Raw genomic sequence first — 17,809 nt, forward strand, 5'->3', positions numbered from 1 at the left:
CGGGGAGGCTGCTGGGCACTGCTAGTGCTGACAGCTGGAGCACTGGATTTCCATGGGGCTACTGAGGAAGGTGTGAGCAGGCACTGGGAGAGCTGGCTGAAGAAGTGCTCATGCACACGTGGGCCTTGGTCCTGCCTTATGCAGAGACAGCCATTGACTTCAGTAGGAATATTTGCTTCTCGTGCTCTGGGAAGCTCTGGGAACATACTTAGCTCTTAGCTAAACATGTATTTACTTCCCTGTAACTGTGTCTGTTCATGGTTTCTCCTGCAGGCTCTTACCAACGAATAACTGAAATGAATGAATGAAGCATCCAGGCTCTCGGTACCTTGGCACCAGGCTTTAACTCTTGCATACCTCACATATAACTTGCTTTATTGCTCTGGGAAGTGTTGTCAGAGAAATGAATCTGCACGAGTCATGCCTGAAGAGGAAAGCCCTTGTGCTGCACTGCTGTGAGAAGGAAGAGCCTGCCTTAATGATACCTCCTTGTAGGACACACGGGAAGGCAGGAAGATTAATGGACTGAGCAAGCAGTCAGCAGAATATCATTCTTTAAGTTGTGCAAGGAAGGTACAGTGCCTAATGTTGTGATGGGTGAGGGGGAGGGACAGCAGCAGACCATTTATCAGAAGGCCACGTGTCTTTCTGCTTATGCCATAGGACAGTGAAAATTGCACACCACTGCAAAATATAACTTAAGTGCTTCAGATTTGCAGTTATCAGAACTTTAACTAAAAGTCGGGCCCTGTAAGCATAGCTGGCAGAGCCAGGAAGCCCTGATACCAGCACCCAGTATGATTTCCTGGGGCCAGATGGAGCATATTTTGATAAAGGGCGTTTAATCGGGCTTCGACTGATGCTCTGTAGGGATTCCAGGCGCTCTGGCTGCTCTCTGTGCGCGTTTAAAGGACTCGCCTTAATTGACTACACAGCAGCTCCCAGCAATCGCTCTCACGCCGTTCCCCGGCCTGTCCCCACCCCCCTACCCGGCGCTCCGCCCCTCCTCACTGCAGACTACGTTTCCCAAAGTCCTCCGGGCGGTGGGGCGGAAGGCGTGCTGTGTTTCGGAGCATGGCCACCGGGGAGCTGGGCGGCAGGTCGGCTGAGAAGCTCTTCTCCCTGAGCGGGTTGTTCGCTGTCTACAAGCCCAAGGGGCCCACCTCGGCCACCGTGCTCAACCTGCTGAAGGAGAGGCTGCTGGCTGGTAGGTGGGCGCTTCGGCTTTTGGGTGGCAGTGGGACGGGCAGTTGAGCTGAGGGATCTGCCTGCCCCTTCCTGGGTCCTGAGGTTGTTTTGTAACGCTTTCTTTCCATTTCTGTTTGCAGAAGCTGGTGTGCAAACAAAAAATAACAAAAGAAAAAGGCAAGCCTTGAAAATTGGACATGGTGGAACTTTGGACAGTGCAGCAACAGGAGTTCTGGGTAATGAGAAGTGCAAATACAGTCACAGCACGAGCATGGGAAGCACGTGTGTGCCTACATGTGGATACATGTGGTGGTTTGGGATACATGCAGCAGACACTGTGGCTTTGGGTTACTGGAGTTACATTTGTCTGTATAAATGGGTTATGTTTACATTACATTGACATTCAGGCCCTGGGTTACATTTCCTTTTTGTGTACTTTTACATTTGTACATGTTGTTTCAAAGTTCCTGAAATAAGCAACTTTGTTGGTTATGGCACACATTCGTTACTCAACATCCCACCATGTATCCACCATATTTTCTCTGAAATATATGGGTTTGTTTTGTTTTTAGTTAAGCTGGGGATTCATAGCCATCAGAATTTTCTGAAGTATTTGTTCTTAATATGTTTCTGGGATTTTGAGGGAACTTTTGGGGGTTATAATACTTGTCAAATAAAAAATGAGTAACAGCAATTCAGGTGCTGTTTTCTAGAGGCTCGGTGCAGAAGTGTTTTTTGCTTGCTGTCCTATCTTGCTCATTAAAGACCAGTCATCAATGAGATGATCTCCAGAGACTCCTTCCAACCCCTGTGATTCTGTGTGAGGTTTTGCTTTCTAATCATAGAAGGCCTGGGTTGGAAAGGACCACAGTGCTCATCTGATTTCAACCTGCCTGCTATATGCAGGGTCACCAACCACCAGACCAGGCTGCCCAGAGCAGCATCCAGCCTGGCCTTCAGTGCCAGGATAGCATTCACAACCTCCTTGGGCAACCTGTTCCAGTGCATCACCTCCCTCTGCATGGAAAAACTTCCTCCTGATATCCAACCTAAACTTCCCCTGTCTCAGTTTAAAACCATCCCACCTTGTCCTACTTTTAATAGGAACAATACTTTCAGGGAATGTCTGTGGAGATTGTTGCTTGTAGAAGTCTATATATGCTAATAATTGTTCTGTGTCACCTGCAAATGTTTTGAAACATGCCTCTCTTGGGCAGGATGGGAAGCACTAACTGTTCTTGTTCTGGCTTCCTGTGCTGTGTGACCACTCACCAGAGAATACTGTGTATCTGGCTGAAGTGGATGCTTCCATTTTGCAAATGTTCCCTTTGAGCATGCTACTGTTCATTGTGGGAAGTCAACAACATTGATCCAGAGGAGAAGAAAAATCTCTTGTCATCCTTAATTGCTTCTCCTAGTGTTCTATGTTATCCATCAGTCTCCAAAGCCAGCTCATGTGGTATGACAAAAAGTACTTGGGCTTGATATGCTTGGTAAAGACAGAAGTGCATCACCTTAATATGGTATAGATCGATCTAAGAAGGCACAGGATGTTTCATTCCACTGCCATACAAAGCACACAGAGGAAAATCAATGGTAGTTAGATTGGAAAAGACAAGACGAGAGAGGAGCAGGAAAGGCCATGTGTTGGGATATCTTGGGGATTTGGTTAAGATGATTAGGAGAAAAGGAAGAATGTGATAGAACACATCTTATGAATGACTTGATTCTGCCTTTTATGTGTGGTAGGAGGGGGAGGGAAGCTATCTTTCCTTGTGCATTGTAGCACAATAAAGTATTTATCTTCTGAAATGTATAACCTTTTGTTCTTTCCCATTGTTTCACGAGTTGCATATCTGCAACTTCATTCATTTGAATTGCTGATACAAAGTCTTGCTTGGTGTGTGAGATGTACTGCAAATGACTGGGCAGATGCACTTTAATATTACTTTTTGTATGCACAGCAAGTGTAGATGAGGAAGAAATTTGGAGGCAGAGGTCAGTGATATGTATGGCACAAATGATGGGCAACTTATGGACCAGGTGGCAAACGACAGCCCTGTGCTGGGGGGCCCTGTGTCCTAGGGAAATCTAAGCCATGTATAAGGAGGCAGTGGCAATACTTCTGAAACTGAAGTAGGTATTTTTTTAATCCAAGTTATGAGTGATGTCAGTGTGTTGCAAGAAAAGTGCCTGGTTATAAAGTTTTATGTGAGCTTATCTCCATTTCTCAGCCTTGCTGTAGCTCTGTCTGGTGAATTTGACAGGAACAGACTGAACTGAAGGTACACAGAAGTGCAAGGACGAGGGTGTGTGTGACTGTAAAAACCCTGAGGAGCAAGGGGAGAATTACTGAGGATAAGTCTTATGAATCTCAAGAGTGTTAAGATTGAGAAATAGAGCACAAATGTGATTTTGGTTGATTTTTTTGTTTGTTTGTTTTAAATAGTCATTACCAAGCTAGATGCTTCTGGCTTTTTGACTCGAGTGAGTACAAAACTGATTTGTTTCAAATTCACTTAACTCCTACAGTTTTATTAAAACCAAGGACAGAAGATATTATGTATTCTTTAGCTTGTATATGAAAAGAATTTCCCCTTTATAGTTCAGGAAAGGTGAAGGTGAGCCTGTGTCATTTAATAGTAGAAGAAGTGTGGAGTAATTCCTTACTTTCTCATCAACACTTTCTTTTTCATTCTTTTCTTTCTTTTTTGATGTGACACAGTGGAGAATTTCTGCAATGAACTGTAGTAGATGGTATGGTGATGTTCTCAGAGATGTGTGTTGTGGCAATGTATCTGACTCATCCCTGTTCATCTTCCTTCTGTTGTCATTGTTTCTTTGGATTGCTGTATGTGGAGCAAATCAATAGGCTTATCCAAGGCAAGCACCTTGTTGTAAAACGCTTTGAAGTAAAATGTAAAATACCGCCTACTCCCATCTGCTTCTCTTAAGAAGACCTGACTGATAATTACTTTGCAGAATACTGATTTGGGATGGAAAAAACAATGGTTTGTACCTATACGATAATAGGGGGACCAGACTATGAAAGATTTCTGACAGCCTGGTTGGACCTCTTTGTTAATTTGCTTTGTTGCTGTGACTCCGATAAACTGTTTCATTATGCTATCTTGGCTGTGTTACTCTTTGCCTCTATCAGCATTTGAAAGGCCTATTTTACTTGCAATGCAGTCCAGATTCATTATTAGCGAGCCAAAGCTTTCATCAAATGAGAGACGGGGTTAATTGCACTATCTGTTTCTCTGGTGATTAAAAGATAAATAAATCTAGGAGTTGAATTAAAGCGTTTTGAGAACTAGGTGAAGCTTATTTGTCTTCTGCTGTAAACTTCTTTATTTCTCTAGTACCACATTTTGAACATCAGAGCTTCTGTCATCATGGTGTTGAATAAGGGAAATGCAAAACTGGTTTAGATGTGTAATTTCTCTTTCTGTCTTTGCAGTGGTTGGTATTGGAAAGGGAACAAAATTGCTGAAAACTATATTGGCAGGTTCCAAGGTAAGGAATGTTATATGATCTGTATTAGTGCTTGTTTGTTTAGTTTGATTTCCATTTTTCTTTCAAGGAAGAGCTGCACCAACATACGAATATCTGAAATGTCCAGTATAGTTATTGTAAATAAGTACGACTGTTCCTTTCTGTATTTAGACTCATGTCTGGGCCAGTCATTGAAAAACCTCTATTTGTATTTGTTTTGCTGATGAGTGTTAATAAAGGATTAATTCCTAATTTGCAGGAAGATAGCTATAATATTTTGCTGTTTTCAACAAAGAAAGATTGAAAAGCCATAATAAAAATGGCACTATAAAAGATACTTTTGGAGGGTAATTGTGTATGACAGTTCAGTTTCTGGTTGCCTCTCATATATTTAGATAGCAAAACTATGATTTAGCTTACAGTAACAGATGATGTTTCTTTCTTCTTAAATGCCAGGAGGCACCTTTTGGAATTATGTCTTGTTTGTGACAGTAGCTTTCACTTCAGATTCTGCCCACTTTAGACAGGTGATCGACAAACACATGGACAAGCGCATGTAAGAAGTTAAAGGTAACAAAAGCCTTCTGGCTGCATGAGATAAACCAGACTGGAGTCCTGGCAGATAGCAATCTTGTTGATTGCTGCTTTTGATTAGTTGTGCTGCGACTTTGGTGAGAGTGCTCCAAATTGTGGGTATTGCTTACCGAGCAGGTGCATGTACTCCAGGAATAATCTGCAAGTGTTGATTCCTTCTTTGCAAGTGAAATCCTGTGGTTTTGGCCACTACTTTTAAATGAGAATTTTAGGTAAGGCTGACAGATAGAGAAATCAATTAAGCCTTCCTGTCTTGTACTCCAGGAAAGTCAATAGTAGGCTCAGCAAATTGATAGCCTTTCTAATGCATTTTATTTTCCTGTTTTTCCTGTTCTCTTCTGGTATGAACATCTATAGGTGTTGAAGTGATAAACTGAGGTGGAATTTCATTGATAATCTTCAGTTCAACTCAACAGAAAAAATATGGACAAAAGAGAATACAGCTAGGTCAAAAAGCTGTAGAGACTGATCCAAAACTGGAAAAGGTTTGCATTGATGTATAGGACCAGACTTCAGTCATTTATTATTTGAAATATACAGTAAGCAGCTGGATTTACAGTTGAGAAGTTAGATGATAAATCCCAATGCGTGTTCTGAAAATGTGTTCTGAATGGTTCAGACATCACATTTCTTATAAAACACACATTTCTATCTCTGAAAACCTACTGACATCTGCATTTCTTTCCTTGGCTATGGGCAGAACTGAGATTAAAATTAATTTGGGGTTAGAATAGATATTTGAATAGGGGAAAAAAAAGTCAAATGCAGTTTTAGTCTTTGCAATTCCAAGAATAAAGAACAGCAATTCAGCTGATGTCAGCTCCTGTGTTTCTCATGGCAATCTGACCAGTTCTTGCTTCCTAATTGCTTGCACTTGAGTGAACAGAACCTAAGTGCATCCATGAAGAAGCATGCTGCAACAGTAAATAATGCTTTTGTAGCAGCTTCTCTACCTGAGCCTGCTGTTCTGGGAGGTTTCATTAACACTTTTGTATCCTCCTGCCCCCTGTTGCAGCTGCCTTAAAATCTCAGATTTAGAATTCTTCTGGCCTTGGCTTAGTTGATACTTCTATGTGTCATCCGTCTCCTGTGACCTTTTTCAGTAGATATCTGCCTAAAGCAGACTGGTCTTGGTTCCGAGAAATAGGACGATGGCCCAGCTTTTCAAGTAGAAGTGAGTTCCCAGCCTTCCTTAGGAAATGATTTATCTTGTAGTGCTATATTTTCCCATGTAAGTCTAACTTTCTATCACTTGACGTCTCCCTTCTAAGAACTTGAGAGAGACATTGAACTAATTCAGTTAAATTGTCCTCACATGTGAATGTGTGAAAGTTCTTGATTTCTAAACACCTGAAGAGCCTCTTAAACTGATTTTTCTCAGTTGAATGAGCTCTGGTGGATGAAGTAGTTTCTATTGTTTTGACAGAAGAGCATACATACAAGCTCTTTTGTGACCTGTTAGCTCAGAAAGGCTTAGGGCTGCAATTGAAGGACAATGGAAAATGGGCACAGAGGAGAAATGAGGGGTGAGGACCTTCCATCAGCGTCTTCCAGCCAGATCCACTCTCACCTGGCATCAGGTCAGTGCAGACTGTTTGTGAATGAGTGAAGATGCATCCCTATGGCAGATCTACTATTCATCTGCAACTGTTCATGTGCTGGTGTGGCAGTGGGTGTAAAGTAGCTAGCATCTGTGCCAGATGGCATGGCAGTCATAAGCTTTTGTTTGGAGCTTGTCTGCTTCAGCTTTCTTACTTTCCATTTATACTTTGGTGACTTTGGCTCACGGTAACTCAGGAGGCTTGAGGAAGCTGATGCATCTGCTGCAGGCAGCTAGCTGTCTTTTGGTTTTGACCATGCATACAATAAAGGCTCACATCTTAGCAAGAGATCTGATGCAGATAAATTAACAGCTGTCTGCATAGATTTGAGGATTTTTTAAAAAATGTTTTATGCTTATGCTATAAACGTTTACTTTGATTTCATCTTTTTACCACTGTGGAAACTATAGTGTGTGCTGAAGCTTTTCTTTTATTCTGCTTATTTTGATAAAGATTTGGCTGGACTGGTTGGGTGTCTCTGGTTAGGATTTATTGTTTCATTATAGGAATGTATCTTGTAAAGAAACAGTTCAGTCTATCGTTGTTGGCAGCAGAGCTATGCTGAGTGGCCAAAACGTATGTTTCTGCAGTAAACTCCATATGGTGGCTCTGCCAGAGATTGGACTGTTTCTGTATTTTTTTCCCTCAAACGTTGTGTGAAACTTTCCTGACTCTATGTGGCAGCTATGAACATTATCACTCTATTTGCAACTTATGCACATTATACAGGGAGTGTTACTCATCCACTGTAGATTGAGTTCTCAGCTGGTGCTCTGTTGGTTTGACCTCTTTATGAATTAACTCAAAGCAAATACAGCTGTCTAGCCAAGGGCAATACCTAGTAGGTAACATTCCAGACCTCACTGAATTCTTAGTATTTATCCAGAATTAAAAATATATGTAAGCTGGTTTAGTTTTTGTTTGCTTTATTTATTTATTTATTTATTTTTCAAGTGATTCAAGTGAGAGGGAAGAACTGAATCCTTTTGGAGAAAGATAAATACTGAGCATTTAATACCAGTTCCATAAGGAATTGCTCTTATATATCACATTTTGGGATTGGACTTGCCAGGACTTTTCTCACTGCATTATTTGGAGTATTTTATTGTGTTTGCAAAATATAGACAGTAGAATGAGGAACAATATCCTGCTTCACCAGGAAAATGAGTAATTTTCATTATGATAAATTGTTTCAGTCTTGTGGGTGACTGGTCTGTCTCAAACAAAACACAGAAGTGGCTTTTTGGGATGGACAAAAGGAGCAGAGAGTGCTAGCTACTAGCACAATTTCCCAAGCGGTACTTATGTTTTATAACCTTTTATCTCCTTGAATGTGCTGGAATGTTGGTACAATGAGGAGAAATAGCTGGGGACTCACCAGAAGAGAAAAATAAAGGAATAGCAATAAGAACTGTGATTCTCCTTTGTGCTTTCTTTTTGGAGATGTCTTCCAACAATGCAACATTTATTTTTAGATGGGATAAAACTGGATAATTAAAATGTTTAGGCTTTAATTCCATGTTTATTTTACATCCTTTTCAGTGAGGTAGCATCTGGGCTTGCCCCAAGCATTTTATTTGCATCTTAAAGGCGTGAATGAGGAAAGGACTTGGCCGTCCATCTAACTGTGCTTGAAATCATTGCTTCTTGATGAGCAGAAGGCACACATACTTTATTTTCATCTGAGGGTGCACAATAATGTCATGGTTCAAAACCGCAAGAGCTCAGTGACATGAGGGGGTTTTGGTGTTTGCACAAGTTTGGGCATGGAGTACTTAAAATAGAAAATCCAATGTCAAAAGTTCAGGCTTCTCCAGAATAGAACACTATCCTAAATAGATAATAATAATAATAATAATAATAATAATAAAAAAGAAACTCTGGAGAGAGTAAAACATAATCTCCAAATCATTGCAAGGGCTAGAAAGAGAATATGAACAGAACAAGGATATGTCAGTGATATGTGACAATCTAGACTTATTATAATTGGAAAAACTTTAGCTTTTATGAATCCTGGATAGGAAGTGATTACAAGTTCATTGATCAGGCCTTCATACTTATCATTTAAACTTCTATCCCATGAAAGAGGGATAGAGTGTATGTAAGAGTAAATTGGACATCACATATGAGAATTTTGGAAGCAGAGAATCATAGAGTTGTTGGAATTTGAAGGAACCTTTAAAGGTTGCCTAGGCCAGCTCCCCTGCAATGATTAGGGGCATCTACAGCTTGATCAGGTTGTTCAGAGCAATGTAAGTTGCTTCTTGTGATGTAATTTGTGGCTTAGAATTTGTGTATTGCAGAATTGTTTCTCCCAGGGGTTGAGACCAGATGCTACAAAACAAGGTGTCCATGAAAAAGGTTGTTGCCTCACTTTTCTTCCTGTGATTGTCTTACTGTCCTAAAAGATTAGGCTTTAATTTGTATCCCTTCTCAAACATGAATGTTGCTAGCTTTCTCCATTGAATTTATTTGTTTATTAAGTCATTCACTTCCATCTTTAGGTAATGAGTCCGATCAATTAATAATGCATTGAAAAGAACATCTACTAGTCCTTGTAAGAAACAGAACTAATGAAGCCCTTTCTTGTGACTTCATTTGCTTACAGCTCATTAGACACCAAAGCCCCACGTGGGCAGTTTGATATCCAGGAATACAGTGGGGTTCCCTCTGGGACCTCTTTCTTAGTGGAAACTCTAATAGGTGTTTTTTTTTTTTTTTCTCCTCTATCTACCTATTTGCCTGAGATTTATAAGAACTCAGGATCTCCATGAACTCTATTCTTCTGCCAACATTTGTGTGTTTTCACATTAATATGTACAACATGCTGGTATAAGTACTAAATCTTAGGCAACCCTGTTTTTCTTTTTAAAGAGGCTTTTTTTTTTGCCACTATTCTAAAATATATTTCTAAAGCAGTTTGTGCTCTGGTTCATGTACGTGAATTGTGAGTGCAAGAAAAGAGAGTTGACTTTCCTTTTGAAGGATCCTCTTGGTTGTGTGTACTCTTCTTTTAAATATAAAATTCTTTTCTGCATCACCAGCAGAGCTCTTTGCCTCTTCTGGCTTTCTTTTGGAGCTAGTAAGATCAAAGCTATGTATTCATACAGTGCATAGGGATGTTCTGTTTTCTTTTTTGTATTCTGATACTTTTAACATTCTCTCGGAAGGGCAAGGTTTGTGGGTAGTTGTAATGCTTTTTTTATTAGATCTTTTGGTATAGTAAAGACAGTCCAGCATTTGAACGTGCAAGCACTTTCTTGGGTCTGAAATAGAAGATATGGATTTTAAAATTAAATGTGATTTCAGATATGTTTTGAGAGGTAGGTGCATTTCAGACCACTTCTGAAAGAAAATGCATTAATGCTCATGCCTGTGGTATACCAGCAGTTTTGGTTGGGCAGGCAGATCCAGCAGGTAGCACCCCAAGGTTGTTCCATACTTACAGATGGGCTGCATTTCATGACCTGCTTTAATAAAATGGAGTAAGAAAACAACTTATCCCATGTGGGTAGCAAGGCTCTTGTTCACAACCATGTGAGCCAGGCTTCCAGTCACAAGGCTGGGGCATTGCTGTTGCTTGCTGGGTGGTTCTTCACATTCTTGTTGGTTGTTCTGTTTCCAAGCTGTGCTACTTCCATACCCAGTGATTTATATTTGTTGGAGGAATCCAAGTAATACTGGTCAGATTGCAATCCAGCGCTTTCACATGGAAATTTTTAATCAACACCTTCTCATTTTTTCACTCTGTGGTGCCCACCCTTTTATTGCCACAACTCCTTGTTTGTTTTATCCCACTCACCCAATTAAGGGTCTGACTGAATCTGTTTGTACAGAGATAGAAGAAGGAGCAAAAAAGTGCTGTATGTGGCCTGCTCACAGTATGGATCGCAGTGACATAAAACACCAGTACTTTGCCTGTGTTCAAGCCCAAAGAAATTATTATTTCCTTACAAGGAGGGTGGAAGAGGAAAGAAAGATAAGGTTATCTCCTAGGGGAAGGAGAGTGCCTGGTGTATTATACATTGTGGAATGTGAGGGGGGTTAGTGTGAGGTAACATTACACTGTACCATAAATCCAACATCTCTACTGAGCCCAACTTTTTTCTGAGCCCAGTGGAGTTATGAATTTCAGTTCCCAGACTTGTTTTGAAAGGTGTTTTATTGGTTTCCCTTGAGTAACAGGACTGGCAGATCAGAGGAGGAGTGATTGTTTTATGGACAGTGTTAACCCACAGGCAGATGGATGTGTTTCAGCCCTTGTGGACTGGGTGATTCATCCTGACATGCAGTGGTTCCTTAATTTCATCCATTTAGGTATTGTTTTTGTGTATTCAGTAATGTACATTGCATTCCTGAAATGCAGATAACCGGGCAGAAAAGTCTTGCCTTTTCTGTTACGTGGTATTTGTACATTATTGTGCAAATACAGAAGGAAGTCTTAGGTGAAAGTCATTATCTCTACAACAAAAACTTGTCCTGCTTATGTCTGTAGTCTATTACAGCTGTAGCCAAATCCTGCTGTGATACTGTTTGCTTTTTGTTTTTAACCACTACTAACACCTGAAAATCTTAGCTGAATGAGAACTTGCTGTTATAATTCCATGCCCTTTTTCCAGAGGCGTCTGGCTCACTTATGTACACTCAGCATGTTTTTCAGTCCTGTGTATATTATTGTGTGTCCCAAGATATAAACTAAAGATCAATGTCAGTTTATGGAAGTACAGTCTTCCTTCTTATTTTGGTACCAGGAAGATGCATAAGAAGGTGGCTGGGAGGCTGCGTGAGTTATGTTGTTTTTGTGTTTTGAGAATGTGCAGAAGGTGTTATCAAAACTTGAAGTGGTGTCTGTGCAAAACAAGATGCACTGAGCAATGTGAAGCCCACACAGTGAAGCATACAGAAATTGGGAAGGGCTGAAGCAGTACCTGGAAAAAGTGGTCTTGCCAAATACTCATTGGTAGCCTTGTCAATTATCTGTTTTTTCAATCAGGTGGTATATTTCTTTTAGCCTGCTTTTTTTCCTAAGAAATAATAAAAAGAAGCTGATCTGAATACCTGCTCTTTCCTTACCTGCCCAGTATCCCCAAAACACAGTGGTAGAGCAAGAAGCTGTTAGATGGTATAGACAGTTTTCCTGCTGCAGTACCATTAGTAAGCTGGCTTAAAATGCTGTGTATTGCTCAAGTCTCTTTTATGTTAACCCCAGAGGCCTAAGCTATTAATAGCTCAGCTCCATGCTCTATTAATATTCACACTTTTTTAAACTGTTGGAAATATTGCACCTATTGTGCTGCAGAAGCTCTTTCCACAAAAAATGCTGAATGTTCTAGGAGCGTGCTGTAGTGTGCCTTTTCTTTCATTTGAGAGGTCAGTGCTGCCCTTTCTCTCTTGACCTTCCTATAATTGTGTGTGTCTGTGCTACACATACAGGTCTTCCTTATGTTCATTCATTCAGAAAACAAAAAAAGCCATAAAAAACAAACCCAGGGCAGCAACATGGCAAGGCCTTTTCTCTTATTAAAAGTCAAAGGAGGGGGAAAAAAAAAAAAACATTAACAGGTTTAAACAGCTGTTCTGCATTGTTGTCTGTAGTGCTCCCTTCAGGTGACGTAGAGATGCTCTTAGCTCTGCCTTTTAGAGCTTGCAGCATGTCTGGATTCACCAGAGGCTTCCCTGCTTTCAGTTTTATCTGTGAATTTTATGTGTGTGAAGTTTTACCCCCTCTGGAGATACTGTCTTATTTCTGGGCAGAGAATTATGAATTTGCTTAAAACTGTTTCTCAGCTGGGAGCTGAAGGCTGTCCGGGTTTATTTTGTATGCTCTGCAGCGTAGGTGCTAGACAGCAGAATGAGGAAATGGGTAAAGAACAGGTACTGAAGCTGAAAAGATAATTTAAGAGCCAGCCTGAGATACTTTGGTGAGCGTGATAGGTTCCTACAGACAGCGTCAGGAAGGTTTGAATAAATAGACTTTGGTTTCCATGCAGCCATTACTGCATGTGAGCCTTCAGTGCCCCCTTGGGTATTATGAGCCTGTGTTGATTCCATGAGTGACACACAGCCATGATGTTGTCTAGGGGGACCAGTGTTACTCAGGGAGACCAAGTATTCCTGTTGCTGTTGGGATTGTTTGGTGTCTGGTTGTTTTTTCTCCCACTGCTTTCTTCCCCTCCACCTAACACCAGAACTTAAACTTGCTGCCTTCTTCAGTTACCCCTTCGTCTTCTCTCAACTCCAGGTAAAGCATCTCCTCTGGGCTCCCTCCTACTGGTGGTTCTGCTCCTTCACTTTGAAATCCCATCACCCCGTGTGCTTGAACTCTTTAAATAAGCTGACATAAGAGGTCAGAAAATCCTGTTAGTCCACGAGTAAAGATCAGATAGTTCTTCAGCAATGACAGTACAATTACAGCTTCTGGCAGTAAATAAAATTTAGTGCAGGCTTAGCACAAAGTCAGCTTTTTTAGGATAAAAATGGATGGTGGAGAAGTTGCAATGTTTGTGTGTATTAAGGGGGCATGCTTAGTGTTTGTTAATTTTGAACTTGTTTTATCGTAAAATACTGAGCTCCTCCCTAATCCCGCAGCCTTAATTTTGCCTCTATGCAACCTGCTTTTAAGAGATTAGGGCTCTTTGTTTTTAATATATTGAAATCTACTTAGTGAGAGTGCTTTGTTTTGGAAAATAATTGAAACTATGGCAACCTTCTTTTCTTTCAGCGTTTTTTGTCTATCTTGTGTACTCTCTGTTTTGCTGGATGTTAGCATACTAGAAACCATTGGTAGCTTCAAATGTTATGGGAAGAGCAAATAGAAATTATGCAACTATTAAATCCAGAGCATGCTAGTTGTACTTTATATGTCATGGCACACAAACTGAATGTCGGGTTAAAACTGAGAGTTGACAGCCTTTTTGATACCTCACTAGCCTAAGCCTACAAAAATATCACTGCATGTACCAGGCCTGTAGGTTGGATGGAGCAGACACCAATGCACTACTTGTAACTTGCCTGATCTCATTCATGTTCCCTGAGGCACTTGGGTTTTCTGATTTGCTGTTGTTGTGGTTTTCTTTTGTTGTTGTTGTTCCTTCAAACTTGTCAGCCACACGCAGACATCACTTTGCATAAATTGACTTTCTGTTTCTAGCAGCTCTGGTTGCTCTTTCTTGGCTTCCAGTCTCTTGCACGTGGGCCGGAGTCTTTATTTATTTTCCTTTTACACTTCTGTGTTCAGTTGCTGCTGCGATTAGAAAATGGGTCATCCTTGGATGAACTCTTTTGAACTGTCTTTTGTAGGAGTTTGCCTTGCTTCAAAGTTCCTGCATTGGGAGCCATCTCAAAATCTTCCTGACAGCTACTGGTGACCTTATTTCATAACTCTGTTTCTGCAGAGTTCCTCCAAAGCATTTCCTCTCCGTTTTTGAGAAAAGCTTTTAAACATGTTGTAATTTATGATTTCAACTGTCTGGCTTCTTTCCCAAAATAATAATAAAAAAAAGCTCTTTGATATATTAACAATTAAAATGGAGAAGTTCCGTTCCACGTCTGTCTGGCATTCACACTGATAAGTGGGGCAGACGTGCCTGGCAGTCAGCCCAGGGCCTTCAGAGCTGTGTGGCTGCAGAAACTCATGAATAGGAGAGGGCTCTTCCTCCTCTTCTTCCTCTCACAGTTAAATTTGTGTACAGGTAAAGCCCTGTCCTTTCTCTTGCTGTGTTCATACTTTCCTTTTCCTGGAAGGCTTTTGGGACAACTGAGAACACCATTAGAAGTTGAAATTAATGCATGATGCTGCAGTGTATACAGGATATGAGTGAAAGTGCTTCATCTTAGCTTTTAATGTGCCATGCTTGCATACTGTAGCTTCCTATAAGGGGAAGCTGAGATGCTGGTTTTAATCTTTAAAACATTTGAGTCTTGATCTCTTGAGATAAGCAGGGGGAAGGAGCATAAGGGCTATCCATTGGCAGTGTGTTCTGACAGGCTGCAGAAGCTGGGTTGTTTCCTCTTGCAGTCTGGATTTGTAAGGCTTTTCCACTGCCTGCAAGATCTACTACCTTGAAGTCAGCATTGTTGTGAGCCGTTGCCAGCTGTGTTCCTGCAGGGATTTGTAACTTGAGAGCACAGGAGGAATGTTGCTAGATATGTTTTATGAATCCGGAAGAAATAAATGATTGTCAACGCAAGTGAGGAAAGGTCACCAAACACTTGCTGGATGACTCAATCCATTGGGCAGTTGCGGGGCTGTGTGAGTTAGAGGCTAAGGAGAGAGTGAATGCTGGATTTAGACACAAAATAAGAGGAATGATGGATTAAATCTGGACTCTCATCTTACCTTCTATGATGCCTGGATCTGTATACTAACAAAGGGGAAGTAAACCTTAAGTGGTTAGTAAGAATTATGGCGTATAATTGTAGATGTCCAAGGATGCTCCAGAGACTGATATGTAAAGCAACTGTAATTCTTAATTTCCTGACCTGTTCTACCCTTCTTAGTGGATTATTGTATTTCTGACTTGAGTGTTTTGTTACTCTTTGAAGGCTCCTCTGAGGAATGACAATCTGTAGCTAATTTTAAGGGGTTTTCGGTGTTTTTTGTTTGGTTTTTTTTTTTTTTTTTTTTTTTTTTGGCTGTCTTTTTAAGGATGGCTTTGTCTTTTTTTTTCAGAAACCAAAGGGCAAGTCAAGTGTTGAGCTTTGGATTGTATGGTTCATACTGTTTCTGGTTTTCATATAAACGTATTACCTGCCCACTGCTAGGAGATCAAGTGAAGCTTATTATTAAAACAGACAGCCTGACCCAAAACAGAATTGGGAAGAAAAAGTGCATTCAAAATGAAGTAGTATCAGTACTTCCATTTGGAGATGTTTAATCAGGAGAGGTACGAAGTTTTCAGATTTTAAGTTCCCTCGAACTGCTCAGATCATTCACTGTGCTATAATTGTTAAGATCCTCTCACATTTTTTTTATTAACCTCTAGAAATAACTGCTGAATAGTGTCTCTTTCTAGCTGTGCTATTAAAGTTAAGAACTAGATCATTAAATGTCTCAGAGTGCAAGCAATTTTATGGTCCTAAAAGCAGATGATGTACTGTAAAGGTGTTTATTGTGAGGCGGCCTTCAAGCCTTCATCTACTCTTCCTTTTCTTTTCCATGCTTTCCAGAAGTAAACATGACAAATTACAGGTAGATATTTAAATGCCTGATTTTGCAGTTTTCTGGTGATTTAGTCACCTTCAGTGTTTGGGGAAAAAAGTATACTTTGCTTAGCATGTTAAGGCTACAGCTATTTTTATAGGGAAGTCTGCAGTCCACTGCCTCTTGTCTATTTCTGCTGCTTCCATTTTACTGGCAATTGCTTGAAGAAATACATTCAAGTGGCAGGTTGTCACATGGAACAAAATCAAGACATGTCTTAGTAGTAACATTCTGTAGGTATGATTTGTATTCCCACACTCTTATTGCTTGATCTTGTTGGTTCCTTTGCAAGGATATGTAAAAGAATGAATTGCATCAAATTGTAAAATGTTAGTGCTTCTACCTGTCTGGGTGTGTTCCAATCGAATTTGGCCAACCAGGTTCTGAAAGGTGTCTTTTTGTGACTTGGTAAAATTCTTACTTGCTCAGCTGTGGTGATTTAATTGAACCTTGCCGGCTTCAGCAGGTTCTGTCTTATGCCCACAGCCTGGCAGTAGTTGTGAGGAAAATATGGCAATATGGACTAGAGCTTCTGTCCTGGGAACAGGTTGAGTGCTTGCAAGCTACAAATACATGTTGAAGATAAATCTTTAGGCAATAGCTGTTTGAGGAAACGTCCTGAAATAGAAGTATTCTTTGAAGCCTTTGATGTCTATCAGTGGCCTCAGTCTCCATGTGCTAGGCATAACGACCTTACTGTGTTCCAGGTGTTCACAACTCCTCTGGCTTTAGGCTATTGTCTATCGATACATCTTGGAACTGAGCTGTTGTAATGCTGTAACTTGGAACCTTGAAAGTGGTGTTTTGCTTTAAGTTGTGAAGTTTTGTGTACTATAAAACAAACAAAAAGATGGTGAAAGAAGAGAAAAATTGTGCATGAAAGGTACTCTACTTGGCTTTCTTAAATAGTGATATATGATACCTTAAGGAGACTTTCTGGTTTTTAGCATGCTGTAGTTTTCTTTATGATGTATTTATAGTTAGGAGTCAGATCACTTGTTTCTTCCTTGGCTTTCTAAAACTGAAGTCATAGGTCCGTGTAATGCAGCATTCAAACGTCTTTTGAGCTCCCTCTTATCTCTACTTTTGCTTACCCAAAGGTATAATTCTTCCTGGTTTCGTCTGAGGTATTTACTGTTTTGCAAGAATTTAAAAAAACAAACAAACAAACACCAAAGAAAACCTTGAAGATCTGATTGTTCTTTTATTTTTCCTTCCCAGAAGTACACTGCCATTGGACTACTGGGCAGAGCCACTGATACGTTAGATGCTACAGGAAAAGTAACTGAAGAAAAGCCTTATGGTAATCGCAAATGAATCAATATGCTTGGTATTATTTGAAGGCATAAACGGACTATGTCATGGAAGAGTGGAAATGATGTTTTGGGGCTCTGTGAATTAAATTTAAATGTGAAATCAAACTAAGATTATTTCATCTTCAACTTCAGTGCTCATCTAATTCAGTCCAGCTTCATGCAATTATGTCCAATGTGAGTGTTCATTTCTTGGTGGGGGTGGGGGAAGAAATCAGTACAGGCAGTAGATTAAGAGGGAGAAAATAGAATTGAGCAGCACTGTGTCATTTTAAATCTTGAGCAGGCTGACAAATGGCATGCTGTGTCCAGTAAAATTTTCCTCTTTCAGTGTGTAGTCTCATGAGTCCTCTTTTAGTAACACCCTTCAAGGCCGGTAGAAGAATAAAGTACTCAGATCTTCCCTCCAGGAT

The 17,809-nt window shown here is 40.4% G+C and overlaps 1 protein-coding gene across 1 annotated transcript in view; it reads left to right on the plus strand.

The window, feature by feature from the left end:
* Positions 1 to 1,027: 1,027 nt before the first annotated feature.
* TRUB1 (TruB pseudouridine synthase family member 1) overlaps positions 1,028 to 17,809 on the plus strand; it is a 31,994-nt gene continuing 15,212 nt past the window's right edge. The window contains exons 1-4 of the mRNA XM_072340459.1: positions 1,028 to 1,207; positions 1,329 to 1,424; positions 4,652 to 4,707; positions 17,305 to 17,386. Coding sequence (XP_072196560.1) covers positions 1,075 to 1,207; positions 1,329 to 1,424; positions 4,652 to 4,707; positions 17,305 to 17,386 — 367 coding nt within the window. The 5' untranslated portion in view covers positions 1,028 to 1,074. The remainder of the gene's footprint in view (positions 1,208 to 1,328; positions 1,425 to 4,651; positions 4,708 to 17,304; positions 17,387 to 17,809) is intronic.

This window comes from Excalfactoria chinensis, chromosome 6 (assembly GCF_039878825.1).
Source record: "Excalfactoria chinensis isolate bCotChi1 chromosome 6, bCotChi1.hap2, whole genome shotgun sequence".
Classification (NCBI taxonomy): domain Eukaryota; kingdom Metazoa; phylum Chordata; class Aves; order Galliformes; family Phasianidae; genus Excalfactoria; species Excalfactoria chinensis.